General features: G+C 42.8%; 1 protein-coding gene across 1 annotated transcript; it reads right to left on the bottom strand.

Moving 5' to 3' along the window:
- Positions 1 to 51: 51 nt before the first annotated feature.
- LOC311166102 (uncharacterized protein) lies at positions 52 to 13,417 on the bottom strand (the record flags this gene model as incomplete). Its single annotated transcript, XM_084227579.1, has 5 exons — positions 12,922 to 13,417; positions 9,111 to 9,315; positions 7,590 to 7,833; positions 5,872 to 6,185; positions 52 to 203 (listed from the first exon to the last, which is right to left on the bottom strand). Coding segments are annotated over exons 1-5 (1,033 nt in total), but the record flags the coding sequence as incomplete, so codon positions are not given.
- Positions 13,418 to 15,865: the final 2,448 nt, after the last annotated feature.

Below are 15,865 nucleotides of genomic sequence, written 5' to 3'. Positions count from 1 at the left end.
CCCAAATTTTTTTTGGGAATCCCCAAATTTGGGGATTTTCAGGTGACTCACGCAGGCAGGCGGCAGCCAGGAGCCTGAGGGCGGGCTCAGGTGTGCCACAGGTGGGGAAGAGCGGCTGCAGGACGTAGTTGGCGAAGGTCAGCGCGATGACCGCCTGGTTGGTGGGGTAGATCACCAGCACCGAGATCCACAGCCGCAGGAAACTGGGGGAAAAAAGCAAAATTTTGGTAAATTTCAGATTTATGGAACTGAGCAGGGGGAGTGGGGGGGAAAGAGGGAAAAAACGGGACAAAAAAAGGGGAAAAAACGGGCAAAAAATGGGGAAAATTTGGCAAAATTTCATTCAATTCCGGTGAAAAATTACCCAGAAAATCCCAAAAATTTTCTGTCTCAAAAATCCCCTGAAAATTACAAAAAATTCCGGCCCAAAATCCCCAAAAAAATCCCCTAAAAATTCCATAAATTCCGGCACAAAATCCCCCAAAAAATCCCCAAAAATCCCGGCTCAAAAATCATCAAAAATCCCCTCAAAATTCCATCAAATTCTGCCCAAAAATTCCCTGAAAATCCCCAAAAATTCAGGCCCAAAATCCTCAAAAATCCCCCCAAAATCCCCTAAAAAATCCCCAAAAATTCTGGCTCAAAAAGCAGCAAAAATCCCCCCAAAAAATCCCAAGAAATTCAGGACCAAAATCCCCCAAAAAATCCCCAAAATATCCAGAAAAATCCTCTCAAAATCCCATTAAATTCTGGCCCTAAAATCTCCTAAAAATCTCAAAAATTCTGGTCCAAAAATTCCCTAAAATCCCCTAAAAATCCCCAAAAATTCAGGCCCCAAATCCCCAAAAAATCCCCTAAAAATTCCATTAAAATCTGCCACAAAATCCCTAAAAAATTCCCTAAAAATCCCAAAAAATTCTGGTCCAAAAATCCCCAAAAAATCCCAGAAAAATTCAGGCCCCCAAATCCCCCAAAAATCCCCTAAAAATCAAAAAAAATTCTGGCAAAAAATCCCCCCAAAAATCCCAAAAAATCCTCTAAAAATTCCCAAAAATTCTGGTCCAAAAATCATAAAAAATCCCCTCAAAATTCCATTAAGATCTGGCAAAAAAATCCCCAAAAAAAATCCCCTAAAAATTCCATTAAATTCTGGCAAAAAATCCCCTAAAAATCCCCAAAAATTCTCAAAAAAATCCCCCCAAAAATTCCCCTAAAAATCCCCAAAAATTCTCTAAAAAATCCCCCCAAAAATCCCCTAAAAATCCCCAAAAATTCTCAAAAAAATCCTCAAAAATTCTGGCCTAAAAATCACCAAAAATTCTCAAAAAAATCCCCCAAAAATTCCCCTAAAAGTCCCCAAAAATTCTCAAAAAAATCCCCCAAAATTCCCCTAAAAGTCCCCAAAAATTCTCCAAAAAATCCCCCAAAAATTCCCCTAAAAGTCCCCAAAAATTCTCAAAAAAATCCCCCAAAAATTCCCCTAAAACTCCCCAAAAATTCTCAAAAAAATCCTCAAAAATTCTCAAAAAAATCCCCCAAAATTCTGGCCTAAAAATCACCAAAAATCCCAAAAAAATCCCAGAAAAATTCAGGCCCAAAATCCCCAAAAAAATCTCAAAAAATTCTCCAAAAAATGCCCCAAATCCCGGCCCTGGTTGGTGGGGTGGATCAGCAGCACCGAGATCCACAGCCGCAGGAAACTGGGGCAAAAACACCAAATTTTGGTAAATTTGGGAATTATGGAATGGGGGAGAGGGGAGGGGACGGGATAGAGGAAAAAAACGGGGCGAAAAAAGGGCAAAAAATGGGGAAAAAACGAGGGAAAAATGGGGAAAATCGCATGAGAATGAAATGAAATTTTGGTCTGAAAATCACCAAAAAATCCCCAAAAAACCCCAAGAAGTTCTGGCCTAAAAATCTTCTAAAATCCCCTAAAAATTCCATTAAGATCTGGCAAAAAAATCCCCAAAAAATCCCCTAAAAATTCCATTAAATTCTGGCAAAAAAATCCCCCCAAAAATCCCCTAAAAATCCAAAAAAAATCTGGCAGAAAATCCCCCCAAAATTCCCCTAAAAGTCCCCAAAAATTCTCAAAAAAATCCCCCCAAAAATTCCCCTAAAAGTCCCCAAAATTCTCCAAAAAATCCCCCCCAAAATTCCCCAAAAATTCTCAAAAAAATCCCCAAAAATTCTGGCCTAAAAATCACCAAAAAATCCCCCAAAAATCCCAGAAAATTCTGGCCCAAAATCCCCCCAAAAATCCCCCAAAAATCCCCTAAAAATCCAAAAAAAATCTGGCAAAAAATTCCCCAAAAATTCCCCTAAAAATCCCCAAAAATTCTCCAAAAAATCCCCCCCAAAATTCCCCTTAAAATCCCCAAAAAATTCTCCAAAAAATCCCCCCAAAAATCCCCTAAAAGTCCCCAAAAATTCTCCAAAAAATCCCCCCCAAAATTCCCCTTAAAATCCCCAAAAAATTCTCCAAAAAATCCCCCCAAAAATTCCCCTAAAAATCCCCAAAATTCTCAAAAAAATCCCCCCAAAAATCCCCAAAAATTCTCCAAAAAATCCCCCCCAAAATTCCCCTTAAAATCCCCAAAAATTCTCAAAAAAATTCCCCAAAAATTCTCAAAAAAATTCCCAAAAATTCTCAAAAAAATCCCCAAAAAATTCTGGCCTAAAAATCACCAAAAATCCCCAAAAAATCCCAGAAAAATTCAAGCCCCAAAATCCCCCCAAAAATCCCCCAAAATCCCCTAAAAATCCAAAAGTATTCTGGCAAAAAATCCCCAAAAAATTCCCCTAAAAATCCCCAAAAATTCTTGCCCAAAAATTCCCTAAAAATCCCCAAAGTTCTGGCTCAAAATCCTCAAAAAAAATCCCCCAAAAATCCCAAAAAATCCCTAAAAATCCCCAGAAATTCTGGGCCAAAAATCCAAAAAATTCCCCTAAAAATTCCATAAAATTCTGGCACAAAAATCCCCAAAAATTCCCTTAAAAATCCCCCAAAATCGCGGCCCTGGTTGGTGGGGTAGATCACCAGCACCGAGATCCACAGCCGCAGGAAACTGGGGCAAAAAAGCAAAATTTTGGTAAATTTCAGATTTATGGAACTGAGCAGGGGGAGTGGGGGGGAAAGAGGGAAAAAACGGGGCAAAAAAAGGGGAAAAAACGGGCAAAAAATGGGGAAAATTTGGCAAAATTTCATTCAATTCCGGTGAAAAATTACCCAGAAAATCCCAAAAATTTTCTGTCTCAAAAATCCCCTGAAAATTACAAAAAATTCCGGCCCAAAATCCCCAAAAAAATCCCCTAAAAATTCCATAAATTCCGGCACAAAATCCCCCAAAAAATCCCCAAAAATCCCGGCTCAAAAATCATCAAAAATCCCCTCAAAATTCCATCAAATTCTGCCCAAAAATTCCCTGAAAATCCCCAAAAATTCAGGCCCAAAATCCTCAAAAAATCCCCCCAAAATCCCCTAAAAATCCCCAAAAATTCTGGCTCAAAAAGCAGCAAAAATCCCCCCAAAAAATCCCAAGAAATTCAGGACCAAAATCCCCCCAGAAAAGCCCCTAAAAATCCCAAAAAATTGTCTAAAAATCCCCAGAAATTCTGGTCCAAAAATTCCCTAAAAATAAAAAAAAATTCAGGCCCAAAATCCTCAAAAAAATCCCCAAAAATCCCAAAAAATTCTCCTAAAAATCCCCAAAAATTCTGGCCCAAAAATCATCAAAAATCCCCTCAAAATTCCATTAAGTTCTGGCAAAAAAATCCCCCAAAATCCCCTAAAAGTTCCATTAAATTCTGGCCCAAAAATTCCTTAAAATCTCATAAAAATCCCATAAAATTCTGGCCCAAATTCCCCAAAAAATACCCCAAAAATCCCCTAAAAATCCCCAAAAATTCAAGCCCAAAATCCCCACAAAAATCCCAAAAAATCCCCTAAAAACCCCCAAAAAATCTGGCCCCAAAAATCACCAAAAATTCCCTGAAAATTCAAAAAAATTCTGGCCCAAAAATTCCCTAAAAATCCCCAAAAATTCTGGCTCAAAATCCTCAAAAAAATCCCCAAAAATCAAAAAAAAATTCCCATAAAAATCACCAAAAATTCTGGTCCAAAAATCCCCTAAAAATCTCAAAAATTCTGGTCCAGAAATTCCCTAAAATCCCCTAAAAACCCCAAAAAACTCTGGCACAAAAATCCCAAAAAATCTCCTCAAAATTCCATCAAATTCTGGCCAAAAAATCCCCCAAAAATCTCAAAAAATTCCCCTAAAAATGCCCCAAAATCCCGGCCCTGGTTGGTGGGGTGGATCACCAGCACCGAGATCCACAGGCGCAGGAAACTGGGGCAAAAACACCAAATTTTGGTAAATTTGGGAATTATGGAACTGAGCAGGGGGAGGGGAGGGCGGGGGGAGGGGATAGAGGAAAAAAACGGGGTGAAAAAAGGGTGAAAAATGGGGAAAATAGGGGAAAATAGGGAAAATATTTCATTTAATGCGGTGGGGAAATCCCAAAAAAAATCCCCAAAAATTCTGGGCCGAAAATCAGAAAAAATCCCCTAAAATTCCATAAAATTCTGGCCCAAAAATCTCCTTCAATCCCCTCAAAAATCTCATTACAAATCCCTAAAAAAATTCCTTAAAAAAACCCGTGGTTTTTTTTTTCCATGGTGGGAAAATGGCAAAAATGGCGGGGAAATGGCGGGAAAAAGACAAAAAGTGGTGGGAAAAGGACAGGAAATGGCGGGAAAATGACAGGAAATGGCGGGAAAGGGAAAGGAGATGGTGGGAAAATGCCCAAAAAGGCGGGAAAGTGCCAGAAACTGGCGGGAAACTGCCAAAAAAGGCAGGAAAATGACAGAAACTGGCGGAAAATGTCAAAAAAATGGCGGGAAAGAGACAGAAAATGGCGGGAAAGTGACGGGAAATGGCGGGGAAATGCCAAAAAAGGCGGGAAAGTGACAAAAAATGGCAGGAAAATGACACAAAATGGCAGGAAATTGCCAAAAAAGGCGGGAAAGTGACAAAAAATGGCGGGAAATTGCCAAAAAAGGGGGGAAAGTGACTAAAAATGGCGGGAAAGTGACAGAAACTGGTGGGAAATTGCTAAAAAATGGCGGGAAAGTGCCAGGAAGTGGCGGGAAAATGGCAGAAAATGGCGGGAAATTGCCAAAAAAGGCGGGAAAGTGACTAAAAATGGCGGGAAAGTGATAGAAACTGGCGGGAAAGTGACAAGAAATGGCACGAAAAAGACGGGAAATGGTGGGAAAGTGACAAAAAATGGCGGGAAATTGCCAAAAAAGGCGGGAAAGTGACTAAAAATGTCGGGAAAGTGCCAGGAAATGGCGGGAAAGCGGCAGAAAAGGGCGGGAAAACGGCAGGAAGTCGCGGGAAAGTGCCAGATAATGGCGGGAAAGTGCTGGAAATTGGCGGGAAAGTGCTGGAAATTGGCGGGAAATGGCGGGAAAGTGACAGGAAATGGCGGGAAATAGCTAAAAAAGGCGGCAAAATGACTAAAAATGGTGGGAAAGTGCCAGAAAATGGCGGGAAAGTGCCGGAAATTGGCGGGAAAGTGCCGGAAATTGGCGGGAAATGGCGGGAAAGTGGCAGGAAATGGCGGGAAATTGCTAAAAAATGGCGGGAAATTGCCAAAAATGGCGGGAAAATGCCAAAAAATGGCGGGAAAGTGCTGGAAACTGGCGGGAAATGGTGGGAAAGAGACAGAAAATGGCGGGAAAGTTCCAGAAATTGGCGGGAAAGCGGCAGGAAATGGCGGGAAATGGCGGGAAAATGACAGAAAGTGGCGGGAAAGCGGCAGAAAAGGCGGGAAAGTTCCGGAATCTGGCGGGCAATGGTCCCTCACCCGACGAGGGGCCCGAAGGCGTGTCCCACGTAGGCGTAGTCGCCGCCGGGGCGGGGCAGGGCCACGCCCAGCTCGGCGTAGCAGAGCGCGCCCAGGGCGGTGACGGCGCCCGACAGGGCCCAGACCAGCAGGGAAAGGGAAAAGGGCGGGAAAAGGGCGGGAAATGGGCGGGAAATGGCGGGAAATGGGCGGGAAATGGCGGGAAATGGCGGGAAATGGGCGGGAAATGGGCGGGAAATGGCAGGAAATTGCCAAAAATTGGCGGGAAAATGCCAAAATGTGGTGGGAAAGTGACAGGAAATGGCGGGAAAATGCTCAAAAATGGCGGGAAAAAGCCAAAAAAGGCGGGAAAAGAACGGGAAATGGCGGGAAATTGCCAAAAAATGGCGGGAAAGGACAGAAAATGGCAGGAAAGTGACTAAAAATGGCGGGAAAGTGACTAAAAATGGCGGGAAAATGCCAAAAAATGGCGGGAAAATGCCAAAAAATGGTCGGAAAGTGACAGAAAATGGCGGGAAAGTGATAGAAAATGGCGGGAAATGGCGGGAAAATGACAGGAAATGGCGGGAAAGTGACAAATAATGGCGGGAAAATGACAGAAACTGGCGGGAAATGGCAGGAAAGAGACAGGAAATGGCGGGAAAATGACACAAAATGGCGGGAAATTGCTAAAAAATGGCGGGAAAGTGCCAGAAAAGGCGGGAAAGTGACAGAAACTGGCGGGAAAGCGCTGGAAACTGGCGGGAAGTGGCGGGAAAATGACACAAAATGGCGGGAAAATGCCAAAAATGGCGGGAAAATGCCAAAAATGGCGGGAAAGTGCCAGAAAATGGCGGGAAAGTGGAAGGAAATGGCGGGAAAATGCTAAAAAATGGCGGGAAAATGCCAAAAAAGGCGGGAAAGTGACTAAAAATGGCGGGAAATTGCCAGAAAATGGCAGGAAAATAGCAAAAAAGGCGGGAAAGTGACAAAAAATGGTGGGAAAATGACACAAAATGGCGGGAAAGTGACAGAAAATGGCGGGAAAATGACACAAAATGGCGGGAAAGTGACAGAAAATGGCGGGAAAGTGCCAGAAAAGGTGGGAAAAGGACAGGAAATGGCGGGAAAAAGACAGAAAATGGCGGGAAAGTGACAGAAACTGGCGGGAAAGAGACAGAAACTGGCGGGAACATGACAGGAAATGGCAGGAAAGTGACAGAAAATGGCGGGAAAGTGCCAAAAATGGCGGGAAAGTGCCAGAAAATGGCAGGAAAAGGGCAGAAAATGGCAGGAAATTGCCAAAAAAGGCGGGAAAGTGACTAAAAATGGCGGGAAAAAGATGGGAAATGGCGGGAAATTGCCAAAAAAGGCGGGAAAATGACATAAAGTGGCGGGAAAGTGGCAGAAATTGGCGGGAAAGTGCCAAAAAAGGCGGGAAAGTGACTAAAAATGGCGGGAAAGTGACTAAAAATGGCGGGAAAATGGCAAAAAAGGCGGGAAAGTGACAAAAAATGGCGGGAAAATGCCAAAAATGGCGGGAAAGCACCAGGAAATGGCGGGAAAGTTCCAGAAAGTGGCGGGAAAGCGGCAGAACTTGGCGGGAAAGTGCCGGAAATTGGCGGGAAATGGTGGGATAGTGACAAAAAATGGCGGGAAAGTGCCAGAAAAGCCCCGGGAGGGGGAGGAAAGGCAGGACAAGGACGGTTCCGGAAGGTTCCGGGGGTGTCTCACCCGACGAGGGGCCCGAAGGCGTGTCCCACGTAGGCGTAGTCGCCGCCGGGGCGGGGCAGGGCCACGCCCAGCTCGGCGTAGCAGAGCGCGCCCAGGGCGGTGACGGCGCCCGACAGGGCCCAGACCAGCAGGGAAAGGGAAAAGGGCGGGAAAAGGGCGGGAAAGGGCGGGAAATGGCGGGAAACTGCCAGAAATTGGCGGGAAATTGCAAAAAAAGGCGGGAAAGTGGCGGGAAATGGCGGGAAAATGCTAAAAAATGGCGGGAAAAAGCCAAAAAAGGCGGGAAAAGGACAGGAAATGGCAGGAAATTGCCAAAAAAGGGGGGAAAGTGACTAAAAATGGCGGGAAAGTGCCAGAAAATGGCGGGAAAAGGGCAGAAAATGGCAGGAAATTGCCAAAAAAGGCGGGAAAGTGACTAAAAATGGCGGGAAAGTGACTAAAAATGGTGGGAAAATGGCAAAAAATGGCGGGAAAATGGCAAAAAATGGTGGGAAAGTGACAGAAAGTGGCGGGAAAGTGACTAAAAATGGCGGGAAAGCGACAGAAATTGGCGGGAAAGTGGCAAAAAAGGCGGGAAAGTGACAAAAAATGGCGAGAAAGTGGCAAAAATTGGCGGGAAAGTGGCAGGAAATGGCGGGAAAGTGACAGAAAGTGGCGGGAAAGTGACACAAAATGGCGGGAAATTGCCAAAAATGGCGGGAAATTGTCAGAAATTGGCGGGAAATTGGCGGGAAAATGACAGAAATTGGCGGGAAAGGGCCAGAAAATGGCGGGAAAGTGCCGGAAATTGGCGGGAAATGGCGGGAAAGTGGCAGGAAATGGTGGGAAATCGCTAAAAAAGGCGGCAAAATGACTAAAAATGGTGGGAAAGTGCCAAAAAATGGTCGGAAAGTGACAGAAAATGGCGGGAAAGTGATAGAAAATGGCGTGAAATGGCGGGAAAATGACAGGAAATGGCGGGAAAGTGACAAAAAATGGCGGGAAAATGACAGAAAATGGCGGGAAATGGCAGGAAAGAGACAGGAAATGGTGGGAAAATGACAGGAAATGGCGGGAAATTGCCAAAAAATGGCGGGAAATGGCAGGAAAGAGACAGGAAATGGCGGGAAATTGCTAAAAACTGGCGGGAAAGTGACAGAAACTGGCGGGAAAGTGCTGGAAACTGGCAGGAAGTGGCGGGAAAAAGACACAAAATGGCGGGAAAGTGGCAGAAATTGGCGGGAAAGTGCCAGAAAAGGCAGGAAAGTGACTAAAAATGGCGGGAAAATAGCAGAAAATGGCGGGAAAGCGCTGGAAACTGGCGGGAAGTGGCGGGAAAATGACACAAAATGGCGGGAAAGTGCCAGAAATTGGCGGGAAATTGCCAAAAGTGGCGGGAAAGTGACACAAAATGGCGGGAAATTGCCAAAAGTGACGGGAAATTGCCAGAAATTGGCGAGAAATGGCAGGAAAGGGACAGGAAATGGCGGGAAAATGAGAGAAAATGGCGGGAAAGCGGCAGAAACTGGCGGGAAATGTCGTCTCACCCGACGAGGGGCCCGAAGGCGTGTCCCACGTAGGCGTAGTCGCCGCCGGGGCGGGGCAGGGCCACGCCCAGCTCGGCGTAGCAGAGCGCGCCCAGGGCGGTGACGGCGCCCGACAGGGCCCAGACCAGCAGGGCGGGGCCCACGGCGCCGGCGTGCCACAAAACGCCGCGGGGGGCCACGAAGATCCCCGAGCCGATGATGTTACCTGGGGGGGAAAAAGGGGGGAAAATTTGGGGATTTTGGGGAAAATTTGGGGGATTTGGGGGAAAATTGGGGGGTTTGGGGAAAAAAAAGGGGATTTTTGTGGGGTTTTAGGGGGAAATTGGGGATTTAGGGAAAAATTTGGGGAAAAAATGGGAAAAAAAGGAGATTTTGGGAGAAATTTGGGGAAAAAATGGGAAAAAAAGGAGATTTTGGGGGGTTTTAGGGGGAAAAATGGGGAAAATTGGGATTTTTTAAGGGATTTTGGGGGAAAAATGGGAATTTTTAGGCGTTTTAGAGGAAAATTTGGAATTTTGAGGGGTTTTGTGGAAAAATTTGGGGATTTTAGGGGGAAAATTGGGAAAAAATGGGATTTTTAGGGGTTTTGGGGGAAAAAAAGGGATTTTTTAGGGGTTTTGGGGAATAAAAGGGAATTTTTGAGGGGTTTTGGGGGAAATTTGGGGAAAAAAAGGGGATTTTTAGGGGTTTTGGGGGAGAAAAATGGGAGTTTTGAGGGGTTTTAGGGGAAAATTTGGGGGTTTTTAGGGGGAAAATTGGAAAAATCGGGATGTTTTTTAGGGGTTTTGGGGATAAAATCGGGGGATTTAAGAGAAAAATGTGGAAAATTGGGATTTTTGCGGGGTTTTGGGGGGAATTTGGGGAGGAAAAGGAGATTTTGGGGGGTTTTGGGGGTGAAAATGGGAAAAATTGGGGATTCTGGGAGGAAAAAATGGGGATTTTAGGGTAAAATTGGGAAAAAAATGGGGATTTTTGGGGAGTTTTGGGGGAAAAGTGGGGAAAAATTTGGGAAGATTCCCGAAGATCCCCGAGCCGATGATGTTACCTGGGGAAAAGGGGGAAAATTGGGGATTTTGGGAGAAATTTGGGGGATTTGGGGGAAAATTTGGGGTTTTTGGGAGAAATTTGGGGAAAAAATGGGACAAAAAGGAGATTTTGGGGGGTTTTGGGGGGGAGAATGGGGATTTTTAGGGGGTCTAGGGGAAAAAATGGGGAAAATTGGGATTTTTTTAGAGATTTTGGGGGAAATATTGGAATTTTTAGGGGTTTTGGGGGGAAAAAATGGGAGTTTATAGGGGTTTTGGGGAAAAAAAGGGAATTTGGGGGGGTTTTGGGGAAAAAATGGGAAAAATTGGGGATTCTGGGAGGAAAAAATGGGGATTTTAGGGGAAAATTCAGGAAAAAATGGGAAAAAAAGGAGATTTTGGGGGGTTTGGGGAAAAAAAAGGGGATTTTTAGGGAGTTTAGGGGAAAAAAATGGGGATTTTGGGGGGTTTAGAGGGGAAAAAATGGAAAAAATCAGGAAGATCCCTGAGCCGATGATGTTACTGGGGAAAGGGGGAAAAATTGGGGATTTTAGGGGAGTTTTGGGGAAATAATGGGAAAAATCGGGATTTTTGGGCGGTTTATGGGGAGAAAATGGGAAAAAATTATTGGGGATTTTGGGAGAAATTTGGGGGGTTTGGGGGAAAATTTGGGGTTTTTGGGGGTTTTGGGGGAAAAAATGGGGAAAATTGGGATTTTTTAAGGGATTTTGGGGGAAAATTTGAGGTTTTTAAGGGGGAAAATTGGGAAAAAATGGGATTTTTTAGGAGTTTTGGGGGAAAAAATGGGAAAAAATGGGGATTTTTGGGGGGGTTTTGGGGGGAAAATGGGAAAAATTGGGAATTTTGGGGGGTTTAGGGGAAAAAATGGGAAAAATTGGGATTTTTTAAGGGATTTTGGGGGAAAATTTGAGGTTTTTAAGGGGGAAAATTGGGAAAAAATGGGATTTTTTAGGAGTTTTGGGGGAAAAAATGGGAAAAAAATGGGGTTTTTTAGGGGTTTGGGGGAGAAAATGGGAAAAATCAGGGATTTTTTTAGGGGTTTTGGGGGGAAATGGGAATTTTGGGGAGAAAAGAAGGGGATTTTTGGGAGTTTTGAGGGAAAATTTGGAATTTTGAGGGGTTTTGGAAGAAATTTGAGGGTTTTTAGGGGGAAAATTGGGAAAAAATGGGATTTTTTTAGGGGTTTTAGGGGAAAAAATGGGAAAAAAAGGGGATTTTTAGGGGGTTTGGGGGAAAAATTGGGGATTTTGAGGGGTTCTAAGGGAAAAAATTGGGAATTTTTAGGGGTTTTGGGGAGGAAAATCAGAATTTTTAGGGGTTTTGGGGGAATTTTGGGGGAAAAAAGGGGATTTTGGGGAAAAAATTGGGGAAAATCAGGATTTTTTTTGAGGGAAAATGGGGTTTGGGGAAAAAAATTGGGGGAAATTGGGATTTTTTGGGGGGTTTTGGGGGGAAACTTGGGGATTTTCGGGTGTTTTGGGGGAAAATTTGGGGGGTTTAGGGGAAATATTGGGGAAAATTGGGATTTTAGGGATTTTTTAGGGGGTTTTGGGGGGAAAATGGGAATTTTTAGGAGTTTTGGGGGAAATTTGGGGGAAAAAAGGGGATTTTTAGGGGGTTTAGGGGGAGAAAAATGGGGGAAATTGGGATTTTAGGGTGATTTTGGGGCTTTCGGGGCAATTTTGGTGAATTTGGGGCACTTTTGGGGCAGTTTTGGATTAATGTGGGGCTTTGGGGGCAATTTTGGGGTGATTTTGGCAAATTTGGGGCATTTTGGGTGAATTTGGGGCGATTTTGGAGAATTTGGGGTGATTTTGGAGAATTTGGGGCAATTTTGGGGCAATTTTGGGGCAATTTTAGGTGAATTTGAGGCAATTTTGGGCGAATTTGGGGCAATTTTGGGCAAATTTGGGGTGAATTTGGGGCAATTTTGGTTGATTTGGGGCAATTTTGGGCAAATTTGGGGCAATTTTGGCTATTTTGGGGCAATTTTGGTTGAATTTAGGGCAAATTTGGGGCAATTTTGGGGCAATTTGGGGTGAATTTGGGGCAATTTTGGGGCGATTTTGGTTGATTTGGGGCAATTTGGGGCATTTTGGGTGATTTGGGGGCAATTTTGGTGAATTTGAGGCAATTTTGGGTCAAATTTGGGTCAATTTTGGAACTTTTTGCCTGCAAAAACTCCCAGACCCTCAAAGAACCCCGAAAATTCCCGACAAATTTTGGGTGAATTTCTCTCAATTTCAAGCAAAACTTTTTCACTCCCTGGATGGGAAAAACTCCCCGAGGGTGATTTTGGGTCGAATTCGGGCGATTTTGGGACAATCCCGGCAATTCTGGGAGGGATTTGAGGATTTTGGGGCCGTTTTAGGGGGAATCCCGACGGTCGATTTTAAAGGGGGGGGGTCCCGCCTGTTTATTTGGGTTAAAAAACCCCAAAATCCTCTCAAAACCCCCCAAAAACCCCCAAAATTCTTCAACCACCCCAAAATCTGATGCAAACCTAAAAAATTTTGGCGTTTCCACCCCAAACCCGCCGGAATTTTGGGGGAAAATCCCCAAAATCCCTCCCGGAGGGGGATCCCGAGGGCCAACAGGGAGGAACCGAAAAGGGGGAAAAAAAATCAAAATAAACCAAAAATCGCGATTTTAAAATCGATTTTTGAGGCGATTTTGGGGCGGTTTTGGGGTTTTTGGGGAGGGGTTTGAAGGATTTTGGGGTTTTTGGGGTTGTTTTGGGGGGTTTTGGGGTGGTCAGGACTCACCCACGATGATCCCGCAGGCGCTGAGGAGCCCGATCTCCTTTTTCAAAGCCACTCCTCCCTCCTCTTCCTCCTCTCCTCCCTCTTTTTTTGGGGCTTTTTCGGGGTTTTTGGTGCCCATCGGGATTTGGGGTTTTTTTTAGGGTGGAAAAAAGGAGAAAATTTGGGTTTAAATGGGGAGAAATTTGATTTTTTTGGGGTTTTTTTAGGGGGAGGAGGATGAGGAAGGAGAGAGGGAACCCCCCCGGGATCCTTGGGGGTGACCTTCGGCCTCGCCGGGGCTGGACTTTGCCAGCAGGAGGAGGAGGAGGAGGAGGAGGAGAGAAAAAAAAAAGGAGGGAGGGGTGAAAATAAAAATAAAAAAAATAAATAGAAAATAAATTTTAAAAAATGACTCTGAAAAGAGGAGAAATGAGGTCAAAAGTGGAGGGGGAAAGGGATAAAAGTGGAGTAAAATGGGTAAAAGTGGCATAAAAGTGGAGTAAAATGGTTAAAATGGTATAAAAGTGGAATAAAATGGATAAAAATGGCACAAAAGTGTAATAAAACTGATGAAAATCACAGAAAAGTGGAATAAAATGGTTAAAAGTGGCACAAAAGTGGAGTAAAACTGATCAAAATGACACAAAAGTGGAATAAAATGGATCAAAATGGCACAAAAGTGGAGTAAAACTGATCAAAATCACACAAAAATGGAATAAAACTGATAAAAACCACGGAAAAGTGACATAAAGTGGATCAAAATGACACAAAAGTGGAATAAAATGGTTCAAAGTGTCAAAAAAGTGGAATAAAATGGATCAAAATTACACAAAAGTGGCATAAAGTGGATCAAAATGACACAAAAATGGAATAAAATTGATGAAAATGACACAAAAGTGGCATAAAATGGTTTAAAATGGCACAAAAATGGAATAAAACAAATTAAAATCACAGAAAAGTGACATAAAATGGTTCAAAATGCCCCAAAAGTGGCATAAAGTGGATTAAAATGGCATAAAAGGACACAAAAGTGATATAAAATCAATCAAAATGCAGTAAAAGTGAAATAAAATAGAATAAAATGCCAGAAAAGTGGAATAAAATGGTTCAAAATGTCCAAAAAGTGGAATAAAATGGTTCAAAATGACACAAAAATGGAATAAAACTGATAAAAATCACACAAAAGTGGAATAAAATTGATGAAAATCACACAAAAGTGGCATAAAATGGATCAAAATGGCACGAAAGTGGAATAAAACTGATCAAAATCACAGAAAAGTGACATAAAATGGTTCAAAATTACAGAAAAGTGACATAAAATGGATCAAAATGACACAAAAATGGAATAAAACTGATCAAAATCACACAAAAATGACCTAAAATGGATCAAAATGTCAAAAAAGTTACATAAAAGGGATCAAAATGCCACAAAAGTGACATAAAATGGAATAAAATGGCAAGAAAGTGGAATAAAATGGTTCAAAATGCAAAAACAATTGGAATAAAATGGTCCAAAGTGCCACAAAAGTGGCATAAAATTGATGAAAATCACATAAAAGTGGCATAAAATAGATCAAAATGCTCCAAAAGTGGCAAAAAATGGAATAAAATGCCACAAAAGTTTAATAAAATAGAACAAAAGGTAGCAAAAGTTACATAAAATGGATCAAAATGGCAAAAAAGTGGAATAAAATGGATGAAAATCACGCAAAAGCGGAATAAAAAGGATCAAAATGCCACAAAAAAGGAATAAAATCAAATAAAATGCCAGAAAAGTTGAATAAAATGGATCAAAATGCAATAAAAGTTACACAATATGGAATAAAATGCCAGAAAAGTTGAATAAAATGGATCAAAATGCCACAAAAGTGACATAAAACGTATCAAAGTGACACAAGAATGGAATAAAACAGATAAAAAACACAGAAAATCCCCAGATTTCCTCATAAAACCCCAAAATCCTCCTAAAACCCCCCAAATTCTTTTCAGAAAATTCCAAAATCTTCTGAGGAAATTCCCCCAAAATCTCCTCATAAAACCGCAAAAAATCCTTCTTAAAACCCCAAAATTCCCCCACAGCTCCTCCAAAATCCTTCACAGAAACCCAAAATCTCCTCATAAAACCTCGAAATTCCCTCATAAAACCTTGAAATTCGCTCACAAAACCACAAAATTCCCTCATAAAACCTCGAAATTCCCTCATAAAACCCAAAATTTCCCTCGTAGAGGCCTAAAATCGCCTCATAAAACGCCCAAATTTCCTCAAAAAAACCCAAAATTCCCTCGCGGATTTCTTAAATTTCCTGGAAGATCCCAAAATCTCCTCGTAAAACACCAAAATCTCCTCATAAAACCCCAAAATTCCCCCACAGCTCCTCCAAAATCCTTCACAGCAACCCAAAATCTCCTCATAAAACCTCGAAATTCCCTCATAAAACCTCGAAAATTCTTTCTTAAAACCCCGAAATTCCCCCACAGCTCCTCCAAAATCCTTCACGGAAACCCAAAATCTCCTCATAAAACCTCGAAATTCCCTCACAAACCCCAAAATTTCCCTCGTAGAGGCCTAAAATCGCCTCATAAAACGCCCAAATTTCCTCAAAAAAACCCAAAATTCCCTCACGGATTTCTTAAATCTCTTGGGAGAACCCAAAAATCTCCTCATAAAACCTCCAAATTCCCTCATAAAACCTCCAAATTCCCCCATAAAACCCCAAAATTCCCCCACAGCTCCTCCAAAATCCTTCACAGAAACTCAAAATCTTCTCATAAAACCTCGAAATTCCCTCACAAAACCATAAAATTCCCTCACAAAACCTCCAAATTCCCTCATAAAACCCCCAAATCCCCCACAGCCTCCCCCACTCCCCTCAGATCCCCCCAAAACCCTTCGAATTCCCTCCCCGGCCGCCTTCCATCCCAAATTCCCTCTTTTATTACACAAATTCCCTCTTTTATTACACAA

This window comes from Fringilla coelebs, assembly GCF_963513975.1.
Source record: "Fringilla coelebs genome assembly, contig: SCAFFOLD_383, whole genome shotgun sequence".
NCBI lineage: Eukaryota > Metazoa > Chordata > Aves > Passeriformes > Fringillidae > Fringilla > Fringilla coelebs.
The sequence above is the reverse complement of the archived record's forward strand: the minus strand, read 5'-3'. Positions and strand labels throughout refer to the sequence as shown.